The 19,401-nt window shown below is 35.9% G+C and overlaps 3 protein-coding genes across 7 annotated transcripts; 2 read left to right on the forward strand and 1 right to left on the reverse strand.

Annotated features, from left to right (window-relative positions):
- The first annotated feature begins 3,198 nt into the window (after nucleotides 1-3,198).
- LOC122311297 (aminoacylase-1) lies at nucleotides 3,199-9,040 on the forward strand. 2 transcript variants are annotated; one of them, XM_043125804.1, is made up of 5 exons: nucleotides 3,199-4,109; nucleotides 4,195-4,332; nucleotides 5,274-5,342; nucleotides 8,393-8,632; nucleotides 8,721-9,040. In XM_043125804.1, exons 1-5 carry the CDS (start codon nucleotides 3,261-3,263, stop codon nucleotides 8,811-8,813), a joined length of 1,389 nt encoding a protein of 462 aa, XP_042981738.1. In that variant the 5' UTR covers nucleotides 3,199-3,260; the 3' UTR covers nucleotides 8,814-9,040. The 2 variants fall into 2 exon arrangements, with proteins under 2 accessions (XP_042981738.1, XP_042981739.1); XM_043125805.1 differs by lacking the exon at nucleotides 5,274-5,342 and having other exon boundaries at nucleotides 3,202-4,109.
- Nucleotides 9,041-9,250: 210 nt separating this feature from the next.
- On the reverse strand, nucleotides 9,251-10,390 carry LOC122311298. Of its 4 annotated transcripts, none has more exons than XR_006242761.1 (2): nucleotides 10,016-10,390; nucleotides 9,251-9,853 (listed from the first exon to the last, which is right to left on the reverse strand). XR_006242761.1 is itself a non-coding variant. In XM_043125806.1 (2 exons), the coding sequence occupies exons 1-2, from the start codon at nucleotides 10,277-10,279 to the stop codon at nucleotides 9,569-9,571; spliced, it is 369 nt and encodes a 122-aa protein (XP_042981740.1). In that variant the 5' UTR covers nucleotides 10,280-10,390; the 3' UTR covers nucleotides 9,251-9,568. The 4 variants fall into 4 exon arrangements, 1 of the variants encoding a protein (XP_042981740.1); XR_006242759.1 differs by having other exon boundaries at nucleotides 9,251-9,871; XR_006242760.1 differs by having other exon boundaries at nucleotides 9,251-9,933.
- Nucleotides 10,391-15,171: 4,781 nt separating this feature from the next.
- LOC122311237 (ethylene-responsive transcription factor ERF014-like) lies at nucleotides 15,172-16,468 on the forward strand. The gene has a single exon (XM_043125696.1). It carries the CDS (start codon nucleotides 15,505-15,507, stop codon nucleotides 16,174-16,176), a length of 672 nt encoding a protein of 223 aa, XP_042981630.1. The 5' UTR covers nucleotides 15,172-15,504; the 3' UTR covers nucleotides 16,177-16,468.
- The last annotated feature ends 2,933 nt before the right edge of the window (nucleotides 16,469-19,401 follow it).

The following is a 19,401-nucleotide window of genomic DNA, read 5'->3' on the forward strand; positions in this document are numbered from 1 at the left end:
TTGAAACTTGATATGAGCAAAGCTTAAAAACATTATATAATGAGATTTCTTAAAAGCATTAATGAAAAAAATGGGTTTTGCTAGAAGGTGGATTGATCTTATAGTGATATATTTTATTACAATTTCGTACTCTATCCTAATCAATGGTATCCCTTAAAGAGCTTTCAAACCAACAAGATGAATTAGGTAGGGTGACCTTCTATCGCCTTATCTATTTATTCTATGTTCCAAAGTCCTAAGTAGCCTCCTTAACAATGCAGAAATTTCAAGCCATATCATAGGAATTCCAATCTCTCGAGGTTAATTGCACATTAACCTTGTTCTTTACAGATGGCAATTTACTTTTTTGATGGCAATTTACTTTTTTGTAGGCAAATTCTTTAAAATGGAGTAGACAATTGAGATTGCTAGAACTTTACAGTAGGGCATCAGGTCAAAGGCTTACTAAGGATAAAACATCAATTTTCTTTAATAGGAATACTAAAAAAGAAGTTAAAGACATCATTCTGGATATAGCAAGCATTTGATCCTCCCACTCTTATGAAAATCACTTGGGATTACTAACCTTTATTGGTAGATCTCGATCAAAGTTCTTCAAGAGTATTATGGATAATGTGAGGAACAAAATCCGCAATCGAAAAGTAAACTCTCTCTCAACCTGGAAAGTAAGTTCTACTCAAATTTGTCATATAAGCTCTTCCAACCTACTGCATGGGAGTTTTTAAACTTTCCAAGTTACTACTTAGGAAAATCAATATAATTATGCAGAACTTTTGGTTGGGTCAAAGAGAAAATGAAGGGAAGATTCACTGAATTAACTGGAGCCAAATGGGAAAGGCAAAGACTATAAGAGGGCTCAAGCTCAGAGACTTGAAAAATTTCAACATTTCAATTCTTGTCAAGCAAGAATGGAGATTAGTACAAAACCCTGATTCACTGGCAGCAAAGGTTCTAAAATCTAAATACTTTCTTGAGACTGAATTCTTTAAGGCTAAGTTAGGAAGTAACCCATCATTAGTATGAAAAAGTATCTTGATAGCAAGACAACTTATTGAAGAATGAATAATATGGAGATTTGGAAATGGGGTATCTATCAAAATCTGGAAAGATAAGTGGCTCCCTGAACTAGTAACCTTCATAATCCAATCTGCAATAAGGGTTTTAAATGAAGAGGAAAAGGTTGTTGCCTTGATAGATAGAGATGCAAAACATGTTAAATACTCTTATAGTATAGATATTCTTCTTGGATGCTGAAGTTAAGATAATATGCAAAATACAAGTAAGTCCTTATAAAATTCTTAATAAACTGGTATGGAGATTCACTACAAATGGCCAGTTTTCAATAAGAAGTTCTTACCATATACAGGGAGAAATACAAGAACAAAGGATCAATCTTTAAGCTACACCAACAAGCAGGTGAGGTGGTCCAAGATATGGCAATTGAGAATTCCAAATGCTGAAAAAATCTTTGTGGAGAGCCTGCCTTGATACTCTTCTAACCAAAATAAACCTATTTAAGAAAAAAGGTGGTTGGAAATCCAAACTACCCAAATGTATAAATGTAATCGAAACAATTGAGTATACTTTGTGAGGTTTTAGTTCCTCTTTTTGGGGGCAATGCTCAATAAGGATATAAAAAAAGTACAATCATGAGGAAGATTTTATTGGAAGTACTAGAAACTCTGATTGCCCGTGGATAATGAGGAATGTGATAGAAGGAAGATTTGGCTCAGAAGAAACTCCTTTGTTTTTTTTTTTTTTTTTGGAGAGTTTCTAGATCCTACTAGACTAGTGATGCAATAAAAACAGGTTGTGCATGAATTAAAAAATTTGGCCCTTAAGAATACAACAAACGCAACAACCCCCACAAGCAAAAACTGATGTTGGGTAGCACCCTAAATGAAGCACAAAAGATCAACTAGGATGCAACAATTGACAAAACTTTATGTATAGTAGGAATTGGAGTAATTGTTCAAGATTGGGAAGGCTAAGTAATGGCTACCATGAGGACGAGAAGGGACTTATATCCAAATGTTTTTCTAGCTAATTTTTGGAATTAAGTTGGGTTTAAGGAATGCAATTATAGAGGGAGATACCTTAAAAGTGGTCAATCTTATTAAAGGTATTGAAGTATAATAGAATAGTACAGAAATGCTAGTAGCCGACATATAAAGTCTCTAAGTAGGTTTGATCATTAGTCTATTCAACATATTAACAAGGAAGCAAATTTAGTGGCTTATGTATTAGCTAAAAAAGGCTTTAAGGATACCTGAGGATATTATTGGTGATATGGAAGAGAGACATCTTGTATTCACTCCTTGTTATAAAGGAGCATCATTAATAAAATGAGTAGGGGTGATATCCACATGGTGAAGGGCGGGGGGACCCTTCTTTGCACCCACCCCACACCATAGGAGGTAGGATTTTCAACCTATTAAGTCCCAGATTGGTTAAGTATGACTATTACATTATCTTGACCTCCTATATAAAAGTTAGCTTAGGAGGCCAAGGCAATCTAATAACTTGAATACAATTTTAAGTTTTTAATAAATTTTATATATCTATATAAAATATATTTATTTATATCAATGTATTAAAAAAATATATATTTTTTTTTATATATGGGGGTGCAGAGCAAGGGGTGGGGTGGGGCGGGGCAAGGCCCCGCTAGGTTTAGCCAACCCCCCACCCCTGCTGAGTACTCTCTTTGCGGGGCGGGGTGGACGGTGGCTGGGGAGCAGGGTGCAGGCCCTCGTTGCCCACCCCTAAAAATGAGTAGTACTGTTTTAAAGCGTTTACACCACACACTATTACATTGCATAATTAGATTTGAAAAATAAATTTTAAAATTTAAATATGACAAATTAAATCTTACCATTTAAGTAATATAAATGATATGTTCTACACAACAGCTTGATAATTGAGTAATTTTAATAAAATTTCTTATTTATTAAAAAAAGGATGTGCATGATCTGCATCTTTTTCTTAAAAAATATGAGGACCACTAATAAAAGGTAAATGTTTTATATATGCCTCATATTTATTCACATTTTCAAAAAAAATGCACGTAATTTGCATTCTAAAATCCTATATAAATCATTTCTCTCACCTTAATTCTTTATTTTAATTTTGATTGATCACACGTCATCGATCTATAAAGCTCATAAAATCCAAATTACTATAGTTTTTGTTTTAATAGGAAAATTATTATAGTTGTGAAAACTGAATCGCATTCATACAGTACGGTGAAGGCTACAGCCATGCCGAACTCCACTCACTCCCTGTTCCAACTCGTACTCACAAACCTCGTAGTACTCTTCCTTATCGTTTCAGCCCAACAACCTCAAGACACGCCCATCGCTCGCTTCCAGCGCTACCTCCGCATCAACACCGCCCACCCTCGCCCCGACTACTCCTCTGCCATTTCCTTTCTCGAATCCCAAGCCCTCTCCATCAATCTTCAAGTCAAGACCCTTGAATTCTCCCCTGGAAAGCCCGTCCTCCTCCTGACCTGGCCCGGCTCCAATCCCTCCCTCCCTTCCCTACTCTTTAACTCCCACCTCGACTCCGTCCCCGCCGAGTCCTCCAAGTGGACTCACCCGCCATTCTTCGCCGTCCGATCCCCCGATGGAAAGATATTCGCCCGCGGCGCCCAGGACGATAAATGCATCGGCGTCCAGTACCTCGAGGCTATCCGGAACCTTAAAGAGAAGAACTTCGCGCCGGTCCGCACCGTCCACGTGTCCTACGTCCCCGATGAGGAGATTGGCGGGGTCAACGGGATCCTTAAGTTCGTTGCCTCGGAGGAGTTCAGGAAATTGAACGTGGGGTTCGCGATGGACGAGGGTCAGGCCTCCCCAGGCGACGAGTTCAGGGTTTTCTACGCGGACAGGTCGCCGTGGAACTTGATAATCAAGGCTAAGGGGATGCCCGGGCACGGTTCCAGAATGTACGATAATAGTGCAATGGAGAACTTGATGAAGAGCGTTGAGATTATCTCTAGGTTTAGGGAGAGTCAGTTCGATGTGGTTAAGGCTGGGGAAGCCCCCAATTCGGAAGTTGTTTCGGTTAATCCTGTTTATGTGAAAGCTGGGATTCCTTCCCCCAGTGTGAGTGATTTAACGCGTATAGCTTGAATTTAGGTATACCAACGCCCGCATTTTTATGATGGGGACAGTTAATTTGTTTGTGCAGGGATTCGTGATGAACATGCAGCCTTCGGAGGCGGAAGCGGGGTTCAATATCAGATTGCCGCCTGTTGCGGACCCGGAGCTTGTGAGGAGAAGAATTGCTGAAGAATGGGCACCGGCTAGGCGGAACATGACTTACCAGGTGAATGACCTTAGTTGATATACAGTTTATTTAGCTTATCGAAACCTTCAAAAGAAACTTTGTTTAAGAACCGCAATATGCTTCGTTTCTTTTATGATATTAGTATGATTTGAAATTATCGACTTAATTCGAATGGGTGATGCTCTATTATACACTCTTATTCTATTTTCATCCCAAGAATAAATATGGCATTTTTCATCACTCTGGGATCATCCCTTATTATTTTTTAAAGAAAATTCAGGATTTGATAAGCAGTGCCACTCATTGTAATGTGATAAGAGTGGGATGATGGTGTAGTGTGTAGAATTTTTCAATTCAAATTGAAGATAAATAATGCGTTGAGGATGCTTCTGCAAGCGTGCTTCTTTTTATCTAAGAATGTGTAAATGGTTTTGCTATGGTAGTGCTACTTCATAATTCCATATTATGCCACCTTTGAGATTCAATTTATAAGCTATTAACAATAATTAACCATTTTTGGCTGCCTTTGTTTCTTGATAGATGTCTGTCTTTTATTATTAACCATTAGGTGATGATTTTGTTGATAGTTTAGCACTAGCTTCTTACAAGTTAAATCGCTTTATATTTAAACAATTGATCAGTTCAATCCCCATGTGAAGTCAGGTTGCTCTAAATTGGATGGTGATGGACGTTGATATTGTAAGTTGATTGTCAATGTTTTCTAAAAATCTGAAAGAGATTGAGGTTATGTGTGTGTGTGTGTGTGTGTATCTCAATTGAAACTTTTTTTGTAAAGATTGAATTAAGGATAGGTATGAATAAACATTTGAAATTGTGATGGACCTACTAATTAATAAACATTATCTGATATTATTCTACTTGTTGATACAAGCTTCTGTAAATCATATTATACAAGGTCCTAGACTCCTAGTTGGTAAAAGTATTTCTATTTCTATTTTTTAATTTAGTTGATATTTTAGGTTACGTGGAGAAGGATGACTCTTGATGAGGACTGCACTACGACGGGGATTCAAGTGATTATTTCACCGGTATGGATTGTTAATTTGGGTGGAGGGTGTTTCTTAGGGGATTTGTTTGTGCAATACTGGGAGGAGGTTTTGGCATTACCAAAATGAGAGAGATGAATTGTGGAGAGCAGAAGTATATTCAAAATAAGATGCTTGTGGGTTGGGTAGTGTTCTAACGAGTTCCGAGGACCTCATACTGTGGGATTATGGAAGGAATATAAGGAGCGGTTGGCAGATATAATCAAACTATATCAGATTTGAGGCGGGAATGGGAGTAATTTTGGCACAATTGGCGGTATGGTGATAGGGCAATCATGGAAGATTTCCTGGTATAAGATACTTCAGGGTAGCAGAAAATTTGGAGATTTCTTTCTAGTGATTTTCTCGGTAGAATATAAGTTTTGTCAAAGTAGCTTAAGATTGGGAAGTGGATGCTTTTACTGAATTTTTTTACTAGTTGACCCCCTAGATTAAGATAAGGAGGGGAAGATGAGATTCTTTGGACCACATCCGATCGATTGATGCTGTTCATTCGTTTTATAATATCCTTGTTCATCATGACAATAATCTGTATCTTGAAAGAGTATTTCACGGACAAAGGTACCCCTTGAGAGCTGTGTTCTTCGCTTGGAAAGCCTATATGGGGAAGATCCACACTATAGATAATATAAGGAAGGAGTAGTTCTACTTACAAGCTGGTGTGCCTTCCACACCATTGACATGACAAGATTTGCAAGAGATTTCATTTTAAATTTCTCTTACAAATCAAATCATACCTTGTCAGCGACGTGAAGGGTTTGTCCTCTAACATCAACTTGTAAATAGAAATTTTTATGAGAAAGAGGTACATTATTGTAATTGATTGGTGTTTCATATGCAAGGAGAGTGAGGGGTCTATTGATCATCTTTTACTTCATTGTGAGATTGTGAGTTCACTATAGAGTGACTTCTTCAATCGAATTGGATTGGCTTGGATCATACCCGAAAGAGTTCTGGATCTTTATTATCCAAGGAAAGGGTTAAGTGAAGCCTTCAAATCATAGCAGTGTGGAAGATGGATGCATACTTGCCTCATTTGGTGCCTCTTGAAGGAAAGAAACAGAATCTTTGAGGACCATGAACGAACGCTGGAGAAGTTCAAAACTGTTTTTATCAACCCTTTTGCTTTGGACTGTTTCTATAGGCTTTAAAGAGTTAAATTTGCATGAATTGCTTGTATCCTTTTTCCTTGTAGATGATGTCTCTATTGCATACTTCACATGTAATCAAATTGTGCCTTCTATAAAGATTTGAAAGGCGTGGACTTGTTGCCATGGATTGGTGCTACATGTGTAAGAAGAGTGGTGAGTCTATGGATCATCTCTTCACAGTGAGGTGGTGAGGATGTTATGGGCTGAGATCTTCAATAGGACCAAACTTGCCTGGGTGATGCCCAAGAGGTTGGTGGACTTGTTTCCTTGTTGGAAAGGGATTTGGGGCAATTCCCAAATTGCGGATGTCTAGAGAATGATCCTTTATGTCTCATGTGGTGTATTTGGGTTGAAAGGAATGGTTGAAGCTTTTAAGATAGGAAATCTTCTCTGGATGAGATTAGAAGTTTCTTTTTCCATTGTGAACTGGCTAGGTTCTTGTGGATTGAGGTTTTGAATCGGACTGGTTTACTTTGGGTAATGCTCAAGGAAGTGGTGGATTTATTGGTAGGGTGGAAGGGTTTGAAGGGTAGAAAGAATGCTGCTCATGTCTGAAAGATGATTCCTTCTTGTCTCATGTGGTGTCTATGGCTTGAAAGGAATGGGAGATGCTTCGAAGACAAAGAACGATGAGAACTTAGGGATTTCTTCTTTAGTACTTTGAGATTGTGGGCTAAAGTTTTCGTAACAGAAGATATTTTCCAGTTTATGTTTTAGTTTTCCTTTTGTTCTTGGAAAGTAGTAGGTATTTCCTTTGTATACGTTCTGTGTACTTGGGTTTATGCATATTTCTTGGGAATAAAATCTTTTATTAATTATAAAAAAGAAAAAAAAAAAATTCCATACTTTGTCTTTGGGCTTCTGCCAGTGTTTTTAATGGAGCCAGCGTACATGACTTTTTTGTATCACTTTCTAGCTCCGAACTTGTAACTAGGTGCTTTTTGATGTATACTTCCTGTGTACTTGGGTTATGGCTATTTAATTGTTTCAATAAATTTTTATATTACTTATAAAAAAAAAAATGATATATTACATATAAGAAATGTTATTTTGATTTCAAGTTAATGATCATTCATTTGGTTGTCTCTGCAATGTTAAACATGTGTCTAACAATGTGAATGTGATTGTGGTTTAACAACCGAGAGACTAATATTTGTTGTCATTGTTGTTCACGTGAGTGGACCTTTAAAGAACCTATGTTGCTAAGTGGCTTATCCGCTCTTTCCATGTGACTGAGTAAAAGTGCTTCATACTTGTGCATATGACAAGTGCAAAATGAAAGGATAAAGAAGATCATGTTTATAGGTCTGAAAACTTATTGATTTTGGGTTATAAGGTGTTAGATCCCAGCTAAAGAATGCCATGATCTAGTGATTATTGAGTTTTCTGCCCAGAGTTGACACATGGTTTGTCTATGTTAAATCAAGTTATGAGAAGACATGGTAGGTAGCCAGTAAATTTTTATCTCGGCATCAAAAGAGGACTGGTAGACTCTGTGTAATGCACCTTTTCTAGATTGTTGATCTCAGTTATTTACTCGATCAAGTTTTATTGGAAGGAAAATGACATTTCCATTTTTTTTTTAAAGTGGGTATGCAAATTCAACAAACTCCAGTTTGGTATGTTTCATCTGTTCACATCGGTTGATGTTGCTACCAAAAAAAAAAAAACAGCATTGGTTGATCGGGCAATTGTCCACTTTCTTGACTAAGATGTGCTGACATGAGCCAAAATTCCTATTTAATTTTTTCTTTTTGGTAATGTTAGATTATATATTTTCTGGCAGAACACCATTACAATGTCTAACTAGGTTCAGAACTTCAGATTTTCTTTTATTTATTTTCTTAGCAACTAGATGGCTGATTTCTTTCTTTGTATTAGATAATTGAGCTGGGACCCCTAAGAGACTACATGGGCCGCCCTTTGACGACACCAACCAATGATTCCAATCCATGGTGGCCTATTTTCAAGCAAGCTATCACTGCAGTAGGAGGAAAACTTGCAAAGCCTGAAATCTTGGCCTCAACTACTGATGCACGATACATAAGACAGTTGGGAATTCCTGTACTTGGTTTCTCCCCAATGAAAAATACTCCCATCTTACTGCATGAACACAATGAGGTTTGACACGTTTGCAATCTCTCATCTGACTCTCTCATATACATCTAGTGCTGCTTCTTTTTCTCACTCCCCTAACTGTGTCTTGCAGTTCCTGGAAGACACTGTATATTTGGAAGGAATAGAGGTATATGAATCCATAATCAGATCTTTGAGTTCCTTCGAAGAATCATCATCTTATTAGAGCACTCAGGGCGTCTCTAAAGGGGAGGATGGTGTTCATAATTCATACCTTTAACTTGACGCGTGGCAATGTTATGCTGGTACGAATTGTGATGTTGTAACTTTATCTTTGGCCGTACAGTGCTTATCCTTCAATAAATATGTGCTCCCGAACCAATTTTTATGGGAATGCTCTGGTTTCCATATGTAACCCTCTTGCTTTTTTTGGTATATAGTATTCTTTGAACATAAATGAGGATTTATCACTAAAATTGGAGTACTGTTCTCTTCTTAAAAAAAAAAAAAAATAGAAATGTTATGATCTTATGTTCTAAATTTTGTAAGAGGGCGTGAAAGGGTTAATTCCATATTCCTAGCATTTAACGTTTTGGTGCAAGCGTACCTGTATTTAATGGATGTTGCATGCATGTCCACACAAATATGCAAAGAAAGCCCATATATGCAAGTATTTTTCTTTTTAATTACACGCATTGAAAAATATAATTTGGGAAATTGCACTTCGTATTGGTAACGTCACATATCTTAATTGGCGGTGTAAAGTGTCTTATAAATCACCATCAAAATAGCATTTTGCAGCCTCGAAACTCTAATAGCTTGCATTAGATAAACTAATTTTGTTAGAACTTGTGACCAACTCAACAGTGCTTCCTTTATAATTTGTAAGAATCTCTCTCCTGGAAAATGCAACTAGTTCTTCAAAGACATAACGCAAGATCTCAGTTTCAAACACCTTTTCAATTTCCCACAAAAAGCACTCTATTTTGCTTCAAAGCTACAGGCGAACAGGACAGCCATTGGAGGTGAAGCATGTTGATAACCAAGGAAGAGAGTCAAAAATTGCAGAGCTCCAAAACTCTGACCCTGCCATTGAAAGTCCCAATATAAGGCTGAAGTGTGCATAATCTCAATGTCTTAATACGACATACAGGCGGGTGAGAGCAGTAGGCCTCAGGATCAGGCCACACAAAGGGATAGGAAACCGACTGAGGAAGCACTCATGGAAAGCTCGCTAAGGCACTGCATTATGCAGGCCTACTCTTTCTGCCAGAGAGGATGCATCTAGAAATAATCTATTAGATTTCCATTCCACCCCGCAATTTACATAAGCATAGAGTAATATCCTAACCATAGAATATTATAGAATATTGTTAATATCTTCATATTTTCCTATGATTTTTTCTGAAATTTAAAATATCTACATACCTTTTGGGTCAACAAGTTCGCCTTGAAAAATACATTTATTGTATGCAGAACAGCTCTCTCCCTATGGATATGGTTGTTGATACCGCCCATCAACTTTTTCCAGGAAGCTGCTCTCTCTCTCTCTCTCATATATATGAAAGGGAAAAAGAGAAAGAATGGAATTTGATATTCTTGTAGCTTCTGAGAAGACCTTACCCACATGGATCTTGCCTCTCCATCATCCAACATCCTCCTGTCCAAAGCCTTCCCTGCACTTTCGCCCATTCTCCCCAACCCAATCTTCTTCCATTTCTATATCATTATAATTTTATTGAAATGAAAATGGTGCCATGTCATGTCATGATTTTTTCTCATTGTTTGGCGCTTGCCCTCTCTCCCAACTCCTTGGCCCTACTTCTCTCTGGCTCTGCCTGATCCTTTTTTGATACGGATTGCATTATTGCATCTCTTTCATTAATATGAAAGGTACGGAAGGTCACGAATACAGGGTACGGGCCAGATAAGAGAGAGGCTAGAGGTTTTGAAGTACATGCATGCATGAGTTAGAATATAGGGGAGTGGAGCATGAATCTTCGTACTTCGTCATCTAGTACTTTCAGATATATATGATCTGTTATATATCTTCAGACCTAACAAAAAATATACATGTTGATTTCGATGTTTCGATTATCATTTATACTTAGTTGGTAGGAGCTGATCGTGACTCGTGGGAATTGAGATAGATCAGCCAAACAAATGAAAAAAAAAATGTGATGCGTAGAGCATTCATAGTGTAATTATGCATGAAAACAGACAATATATACAAGATTATTCACTGTTATACTTTACTCAAGGATAGTGAGAAAATTCGGAAAATCTACTGTTCTATTTGCAAAATCTCACGAAAACTTACAAATTAATATAATTAAATGCTATATATTAGATATGAGTAATGTTATATACTACACTACCATCTCATTTATATTTTATTATATATAATGTGGCGTATTTGTCATTATTTAATAATAAAAAAATATTTACTAAATGATCATAATTTAATAATAATAAATATATCACATCTTAATAAAATATAAATGAAATAATAGTATACTGTATAAAATTTTCCTTTCATATATAATAAGACTTGGAAGAACCGTACCCACCCTGTCAATATTCGGTAAAAATTTTACTGTACTAATTCTATTTATAATGAACTGCGTTCAGATTTGAATAGTACGTTTGGAGAGGGAGGTTATAAAGACCCACCATGAATAATGATGATGATCATCCTTAATTTATCTGTACGCGCTTAAACATTTTCTCACGAAAGCAAAAGAAAAGTCATAATAATATATGGAAGTTGTCTTTGTTGCAGCTTGGCTAGCTAAGTGATGACTCTGCGGTACGTACGTAATGTGAATACTCATGTGTTCAGCACGTAATTAAATAAAGTAATTAGATTAAGATGATGATTAATTTCAACAGGCCACGCATGAATGCATGGAGCTCAGTAACATGGCTATACAGCTTTAGTTTGACATTCCCATGTAGGACAGGAGGAAAGAAACCTTGATCAAGCTAGCTTGCTGCTAAATATCCGGAAAGTCAAGCAAATTAATTAACCAATGAACTTATGTAATTTCCTTCTCCCTTCCAACAAAGAAATTAAACCCTGGCTAGCTAGCTAGTTCAACTCTGCATTAATGTGACAGATATAATATATAGAAAAGGGAAAGGGAGTGTGGCCAGAACATGTGATAAGACTCAAATTAATATTATATATATATATATTGAAGCGGTAGTGTCAGGCCACCTGATGATCATGATATAGTATCAAGAAATATTTTCATTAATTTAATACATGCAGTAATTAAAGTTATTTTAAGATGATCAGAAGATGCTTGCAAATTGCAATAAAATATATTTATTTAATGTGGTTTCCTAAGTGAATTCAGGCATAGAAAGGAGGGATATTAGGAGATGGCATGGAGATAACTCGTACGGGTTGACGACACTATTCTTTTCACACATGGATTATCATTGGAGTTTGCAATTATGCCTCACGATCTGTCTCTCTACCCACTGAATGAAATCTCCCACACTTTTTTAGCTTCTTTTCAATCTTTTAGGCGCGTTGAAAAATTCCACTAATAATTCAAAAACAAATTATATACATATTGGTGTGAACAAATCGAGATTAAAAACAAAAAAATACCTTGAATTTTTTTCATCCGAATTTGGATTTAATTCAAAATTATTTAGTTTATAAAGAAAATTCATAAATGTAAAGCTTACAAATTAGCGTGGTTTGTTTTTAGCACTTTATACTGTAAATCTCTTTTTATTATAAATAAAAATCTAACACATCAGTATATTTAATCACGTCAATTTATAAATTTTTTGTAAAATTTTTCTATAAAGCTAGTTAGCATTTCTAATAATTGATTAGATAAGTTTTGAAAATATATATATATATATATAGGATATCTGATTCGAGATAAACAAAAACAAAAGAAAATGAAATAAAGAAGGAAAGTAAGAGAAATATATTATATGCTTCTGAGATCTCCCATTTTGCAAATTCCTTGTTTCTAAAAGAGGAAAATTAAAGAAAAAATAACATTATGATGGAGCTAGATAATTATAATTTTTGTAGGTTTAATTTGTAATATGAGAAGTGAATCACATTTTTTGTGGGTTTCCTGAATGCATGGCGAGTTCAATTAAATTGTTGATGCCATTCATGATTTCTTGCATTATGATGTCGTGTAATTTTGACATTTCAGATAGATCTAGCTCTGTTTTTTGTAATTGCTATGACTTTTGTTTTGTACACGGTTTTCCTCTGCAATAAAAAATATAAAAAATAAAAAATAAATCCAGCAAATCAACAGCATCTAGCTAAGAAATTTATATAGAATATGACGTACTATTTTTGTTTGTTCACGTGGGTTTGATAATTACTGGGATACTATATATATATATATATATATATATAGTTTCATACCTAGAAATTTCAAATTTAATTTCAATGAATTAATTTTCTCTGCAGTGCATTTGTTATGATGGTATGTTCGTGATCATCTGATAGTGACGGCCAAGACTATTGAAACACCCTAATAAAGAGAACAATGACCGGCCAGTACGTAGATCAGCAAGAATAAAAACGTCTTTCAAAGGAATCGATATTCATGCATGGCTGTCCTACAATACTAATCTTTCTTTGATCACATTAATTGCCATAGCCCAACAGCTACCACAATTCTGCAGGAAAGTTGACAAAATGCATGCTGGCTTTTACTTATTTGCAACTCTGCATAGAAATTAACATCGACCGTTGATATGAAAGTTCTTCGAAACATTTTTTATTTTTATTTTTGTAATTAGAATACATGATGGTCTTGAGATAAACGATTTGTTTTAACGCCTACTTGTTAATAGTAAAATAGGAAAAGGTCTACGAAATTTGTGTAACTTGAAACAGAGACCATTTCAGCCATATATAGATCTTTAGTGTGAAAGTATATTCGGCTAAGCTCGAAAAGAGTGTCATTTGCCCCCATAGGAAAGTAGGTCGTATCTTCCCACAACCTCGATCGGCCTCCAATGTGTGTGTGCTGGCAGTACTTTTCCTTCGTCTAGAAAAGTGTCTGGTGTTGGTCATACCGTACCAAAAGAAAATCCCATGAATAATAACTTCGATGATCATCAACATGCATGCAGCTTGGTCAAAAGATTAAAAAAAATTTGGGAAAAAGAATAATTAACCTAGCTCATGGACATGATCTTTCTATTGGAGTTAAAAGAAAATTTGAAAAGGAGCAAAAGTCAAGTCATGCAGGCGTAAGCAGCTAAGCAAAATGCATATGCCATGACAACGGTTGAGATGTGAACCCCTTTATTTATTATAATCTTTCTGTAGAGAAAGAGAGAAAGGCATATGGTCTTTCTTTGGTATCTGCATGAGGCCCATGACGCGGTTTTGGAGCTGCGAGACAGAGAAGCAACAGCTGGTGATCATATCTATGGGGCAATATCAATTGGCTCACTGTTAAGATCAGTAAGACTGCGGGTGGGTTTCGAGTATCATTTCGGTTTCATAAATTAATGCTTTCATATGTATATATATTTTTAATTTTCATCACAGCCAACTTCAGATCCTGGAAGTTGCCTATGACAGAATCCTATGTTTCTTCTTTACTTACCCTACATTATTGCATAAATCAAACATAAGACATCACGTTCCCAAAATAGATAGATAGAACATGCATATAAAATACTAGTAATATCTGTACAAAATATCACGACTCTCAGTGATATCAAAATTACCCGCCATATGCCTATTATATATATTGAATGTTGTCCTTACTCTCTACTTTTTTTTTATTGCAGTTTTGTTGGGGTGTCAACTGGGGAGGGGAAGACTTGTTGTGTTAGTCAGAAACTCCAAAACAAAGACGGTAATATATGTTCCATAAAATCATGAACAGTACAGATACCATTATATATATATTCATTCTCAGTGAAATCTAAAAGATTTACTAAAAAAAAATCGGACTTTTGTAATTAATTTATTATAACTAAAAGAATATTTGCAACCAATTTTAACTAGAAATATTCATTTTACTGAAATTAATTGATTGCAAATAAGCAATTTTCTTGTAGTGATTTATTTTACTCTAGACAAGCACCTCATGCGTGTATATATATATATATATATATATATATATGCTCTGAACAGTTTTCCTAGCAAGAAAGTCAGAAAAATATTAGTGTCATTGTCCAATATTATTGCATTACAACTATAAATTTTGATGAAGCACGCCACACACGACACAAGCACGCATTTTTGAGGTCATCCAAGATCTTCTACACAAGTGCTGACATTGATTATAATTTTACTTGGGTTAACAATTACGTGGCTCATGACTAATTCAAAGTTGTTCAAAACTCAAACATGCAAAGTACTGGTGATTGAACTACTGGTAAACAAAATATGCAAACATCAATAATATATATATATATATATATCCCTGCCCAAGCTATATATCAGATCCCCCTTATATATTCCCCATCTTTTCTTAATAGAAATATTAGTAATGCCAGGCATCTAAAGTTACCTTTACCTTGATAGGCAAATAGTCACCTTTTCAAGAAATTCAGGAATGGGAATATAGTTTTGATTTTAATACACTAGAAAACATCTGTCACCCATTTTCATAATTCATGTCCATATGTTGAGAACCTTATTACTGTGCATTGACTAGCTAGCAGGATCTTCTACTGAAAAAACTCAAACCACCCATCTATAAATAGCAATCTTTTCTCCTCAAAGTTCAGTACCTACATTGCTTTCCTTACTTTCAGAACAAGAGAAAGGAAAAAAGTTGCCTATAACAAACCAAAGAGCTGCTAGGTAGAGAGACGTCTCCAACATACTTTCTCCACCGACGTATTGATTCCAGAACACCCTTGTTCACCAAAGCATTGATTGTTGCAGCTTTCAACAAATGGTGAAGACAGAGCAGAAGAATCATCCAGATCCAATATCAAAACCAGTTCCATCAACATCAACATCGGCATCGGCATCGGCATCGGCATCGACGTCAGCAAGCAAAAAGAAGAAATACAAGGGAGTGAGAATGAGGAGTTGGGGTTCATGGGTATCTGAGATAAGGGCACCAAATCAAAAAACAAGAATATGGTTGGGCTCTTATTCCACACCAGAAGCAGCAGCCCGAGCCTATGATGCTGCACTTCTATGCCTTAAAGGCTCTTCAGCAAATCTCAACTTCCCCATCACTTCCTCTAATCACATTCCTGATCAAGACACCATTATGTCACCAAAGTCCATCCAAAGAGTGGCTGCAGCTGCTGCCAATAGTTTCATGGCAGATGCTCCCACCCCTCCATCTCCTCCTCCTCCTCCCTCATCGTCATCATTAGTCTCATCTCCATCCATGTCCTCATCTCCGTCGGATCAACTCGACGACGATCATGTCTCATTGATGTCATCCTTTGAGGCCTATGAGCCAATGGCCACGATGGAATCCTGGTATAACTTGGACGGCCTACAATCACCAAAATTCATTGATCAAATGCTTAATGGTGCCTTGTTTGATCCACCAGTGTTTGATGATCTGTACGAAGAAAGCGATATTAGTCTGTGGAGCTTCTGCTGATGATCAGGAGAAAAAAGGGAAAAAACAAATCATATTCATTCTTTCTTTTGTCCATTCATATTCATTGATGATCTTCGCTTGCTGCCTGAAGACATTGCTGACAGTGACCAAAATTCATTTATTAGTGTATTTTGAATTAGTTGAAGTAAAACTCATGGGGAGTGAGACAATTTTTGGACTCTCCCCTGTGGTTTTCTATATGTTAAGAATATGTATGAGACAATTCCTCATATTAGTATTATTCATATGGTTTATATTGTAATGGAATAATAGGAAGAAAATCTTAATTTCATCAGTGCCTCTTGTTGGCTTGTTCTATGCTCTGTATCTTTCTTTCTTTCTAATTTATTTAATCAAATCTCTGTAAAACATGCTGTTTTATACAGAACTTACTGTTTCACGCTCTTTTTGGAGTGTGGGAGCCCATCTATTGTATAGAGATATGTCAGATTTGCCTATCTTCCTGGGAACAAATTGCAGAGTTATGTGGAAACTCGAAACCATCCGAGCGCCTTTTTTGGTTAAGGAGTTACGACTTAGCTCGCTCAAACGGTCATGGATTGTTGTAAAATTCCCAGCCTCAAAACCTTGTAAAAATCTTATTTTTTCTTGGTAGGTCGAAATCTTGATGTTCTACCACATTCTTGTGATTTTGTACCCTTTTCTGTTTTTTTTTTTTTTCCTGAAATTGTAACCTTTTCTGTTGGCTTGGAGGATTTAGGACTTGCAAAATGATAAGCAGTACAACTGTGGTGATATCTGAAGTGTCCAGAATTAATGCATGCTTGGGTATTTCTTTTAATTTGCAGAAAAAGATGGAAAGGAGGTTAATATGATACTTAATTCAATATTAGTTTTTATTACTGGAATTTTGACTCTAGTTTCTTAAAAACTTTGTGCTTTGGCTTTAGCATTTCTGCTAAGATTCGAAGTGGACAGGATACGCAATTATATGAGCAGAAGAATATCACATGTATACGGAAACTATATGGGCACTGTTTATGTTGAGCAGAATCTGACAAGGAAAAATATAATAGTAAGCATAATTATGCACTAATCTGTACATCAATGTGATGTGATTGGTCAAAAAGTAGATTTTATTGAAAACAGTGTTAATTTAAATTTTAATTATGAATAAATCAATATTAGTACATAGATTAGTGTACGACTGTACTTATACGTAACAAAACTCATCTGACAAAATATCATTCACCCCCAAAAATTTAAGCAACAAAAAGAGAGAAATTAAATTGATCAATATTTCAACATCATAGATGGAAATTTTGGACCTGGTCAAGTGTAAGAAACTGTTAGTCAAAGCCATATAGCACATGACCTGTCTGTCCTGTTGTGCTTGTGGTCCTGTGGATGAGGAGAGGGCATGGAATCTCATCTCCACTTTCTGCCTTTACATTGTATTTGGTCTCTTCATTCAGTGTGTTTTGTATGGGCCACACTCACTCACTGTGGGAAAGTTGCACAAAATACTGTGTTTTTGAGTGAAGTGTAGTGTACGTAGCAAGGAGAGTTTTTTGGCAAAAGCAGAAGCCGAATTATCCATATTTGGATCCTAATCATGCTACTGTTGGGCCTACATTGGATCATGCTCCCAGGACGAACATGCTTCTGCATTTGAGCACATGATGGCAAAAATCCAATTTCCTCAGATTGAAGAGAAGACACTTCATGTGATATCAAAGCATCAATATACGTACCAAGTCTTTCCAGTTTCATAGTTTTTGCCCAATTATTGTTATTATGTTGTTGACACTTTTAACACTTTTTGTTTTATCTGTAAATGGTCTGAACCAATTAAGAAGGTAATGCTATTTTCTTTTTCTTCTTCTTCTTCTTTTTTGTTTTTGTTTTTTTATGGAAAAAAAAGAAAAAATTGGTGAAAGAAGTTGCTAGATGCTCATCTGCATATGCTTTCATTCATTGATTTTAAAGACGATGATCTGTGCAAATAATGAAGATACAGTACAAGTCAGATCCAACATACAGCGTGAGTGTAATGATTTAGGTTTGGCCTCATTAAGACAGAAATAAGCTTGATTGAGAATTAATTAATTAATTAATTGTTGAGTAATTATTTCACACAAACCAACAAATATACGCTCTTTTTTATGCATATCTACAATATCGTAATATTAAAATCTCCTGTGACTAACATTTTAAGAACATTTTAAAACAATTTTTTTTTTTTTTTTTTTTGGTATCCAAAGAGATTTTTGAAATTGAGGTGACTTGATATATAAATTAAATTTATTTTATAATATATAAATATCTTTTTAGAAGTAATAAGAAGTTTTATTGAATCTAAGTAAATAGATAGAGTCAAAGTACACAATAAGTATACAAGAGATAAAAGCCTAAATACAAGATAGGAACTGGTAGAAGCTAAAAGAAAATCATGAAAATTATCCTCATTTAGAACAAGGACATTTGCCCAAAGATATTAAATTCAAAAGAAAAACTCTCTAATTCCTGATCCTGATCCAAGGTATAAACTTGCTTAACCCCTTGCTACCCTCCCCTTCTTCAGTATCCTCCACCACAACAACCTTCCCTCTATAACAAAAAAGCTACTTAGAAGAGGAGGAAGAAAGAATCGACCACTCACTATGTTTCTTACAACAAAAACCATCATCCCGAGCCAAAGAAATTGGATCCCGCACCTCATATGAAAAAATTTCATACACTATAAAAGAAACCAACACAGAACACCCTCAAAAGAGTCGTTGGAGTCCTCCAAACTTTTCTGTGTCGACAACAATGATGATAATCAAGCATTGGCTTGGGTTAAGCTGCAACTTGTTTCCGAGCTAATGGATCGTGAAGATGTAGCTTTATAATTTGCCCAACTACGCCGTTTGTATTAACTTTATCCAGCTCAGAAGAAGATCTCACTAGCATAGGAAGCCCACTCTTAAACCTCTTGCTAAAATAGCATGTTGCATTACAGCCCAAGCCCATTAAAAGACCCAAACCCGTGTCCACCTTCTTCAGCTAGCTTTCGATACTCTTTCAACCCAAATAGTTTAGCCCAGGCATCCCAAAGCGACCATTTAACTTCTTCTTTAACTTATTCGATTATCTACAATGCCTTGAAAGACCAACCTTCGTCTCCCCCTACGAAGATACCGGAAATCACCTTCCTTTCTCTCCTTGCCATTTTTTCCTTCCATCAATGGGCCACTCTTCTGATAAATACAATCCCCTCCT

This window comes from Carya illinoinensis, chromosome 5 (genome assembly GCF_018687715.1).
Source record: "Carya illinoinensis cultivar Pawnee chromosome 5, C.illinoinensisPawnee_v1, whole genome shotgun sequence".
Taxonomy (NCBI): domain Eukaryota; kingdom Viridiplantae; phylum Streptophyta; class Magnoliopsida; order Fagales; family Juglandaceae; genus Carya; species Carya illinoinensis.

Bases quoted from the DNA above. Each gene is read 5' to 3' on its own strand.
- LOC122311298 (XM_043125806.1), bottom strand. From the start codon at position 10,279: ATGGGCGAAAGTGCAGGGAAGGCTTTGGACAGGAGGATGTTGGATGAT. The intron at 9,674-10,015 runs GTATGTAGATAT...TTTCAATGGCAG, and splicing joins CGAACTTGTTGACCCAAAAG to GGTCAGAGTTTTGGAGCTCT.
- LOC122311297 (XM_043125804.1), top strand. From the start codon at position 3,261: ATGCCGAACTCCACTCACTCCCTGTTCCAACTCGTACTCACAAACCTC. The intron at 4,333-5,273 runs GTGAATGACCTT...TTGATATTTTAG, and splicing joins GGCGGAACATGACTTACCAG to GTTACGTGGAGAAGGATGAC. The intron at 8,633-8,720 runs GTTTGACACGTT...TGTGTCTTGCAG, and splicing joins TACTGCATGAACACAATGAG to TTCCTGGAAGACACTGTATA.
- LOC122311237 (XM_043125696.1), top strand. From the start codon at position 15,505: ATGGTGAAGACAGAGCAGAAGAATCATCCAGATCCAATATCAAAACCA.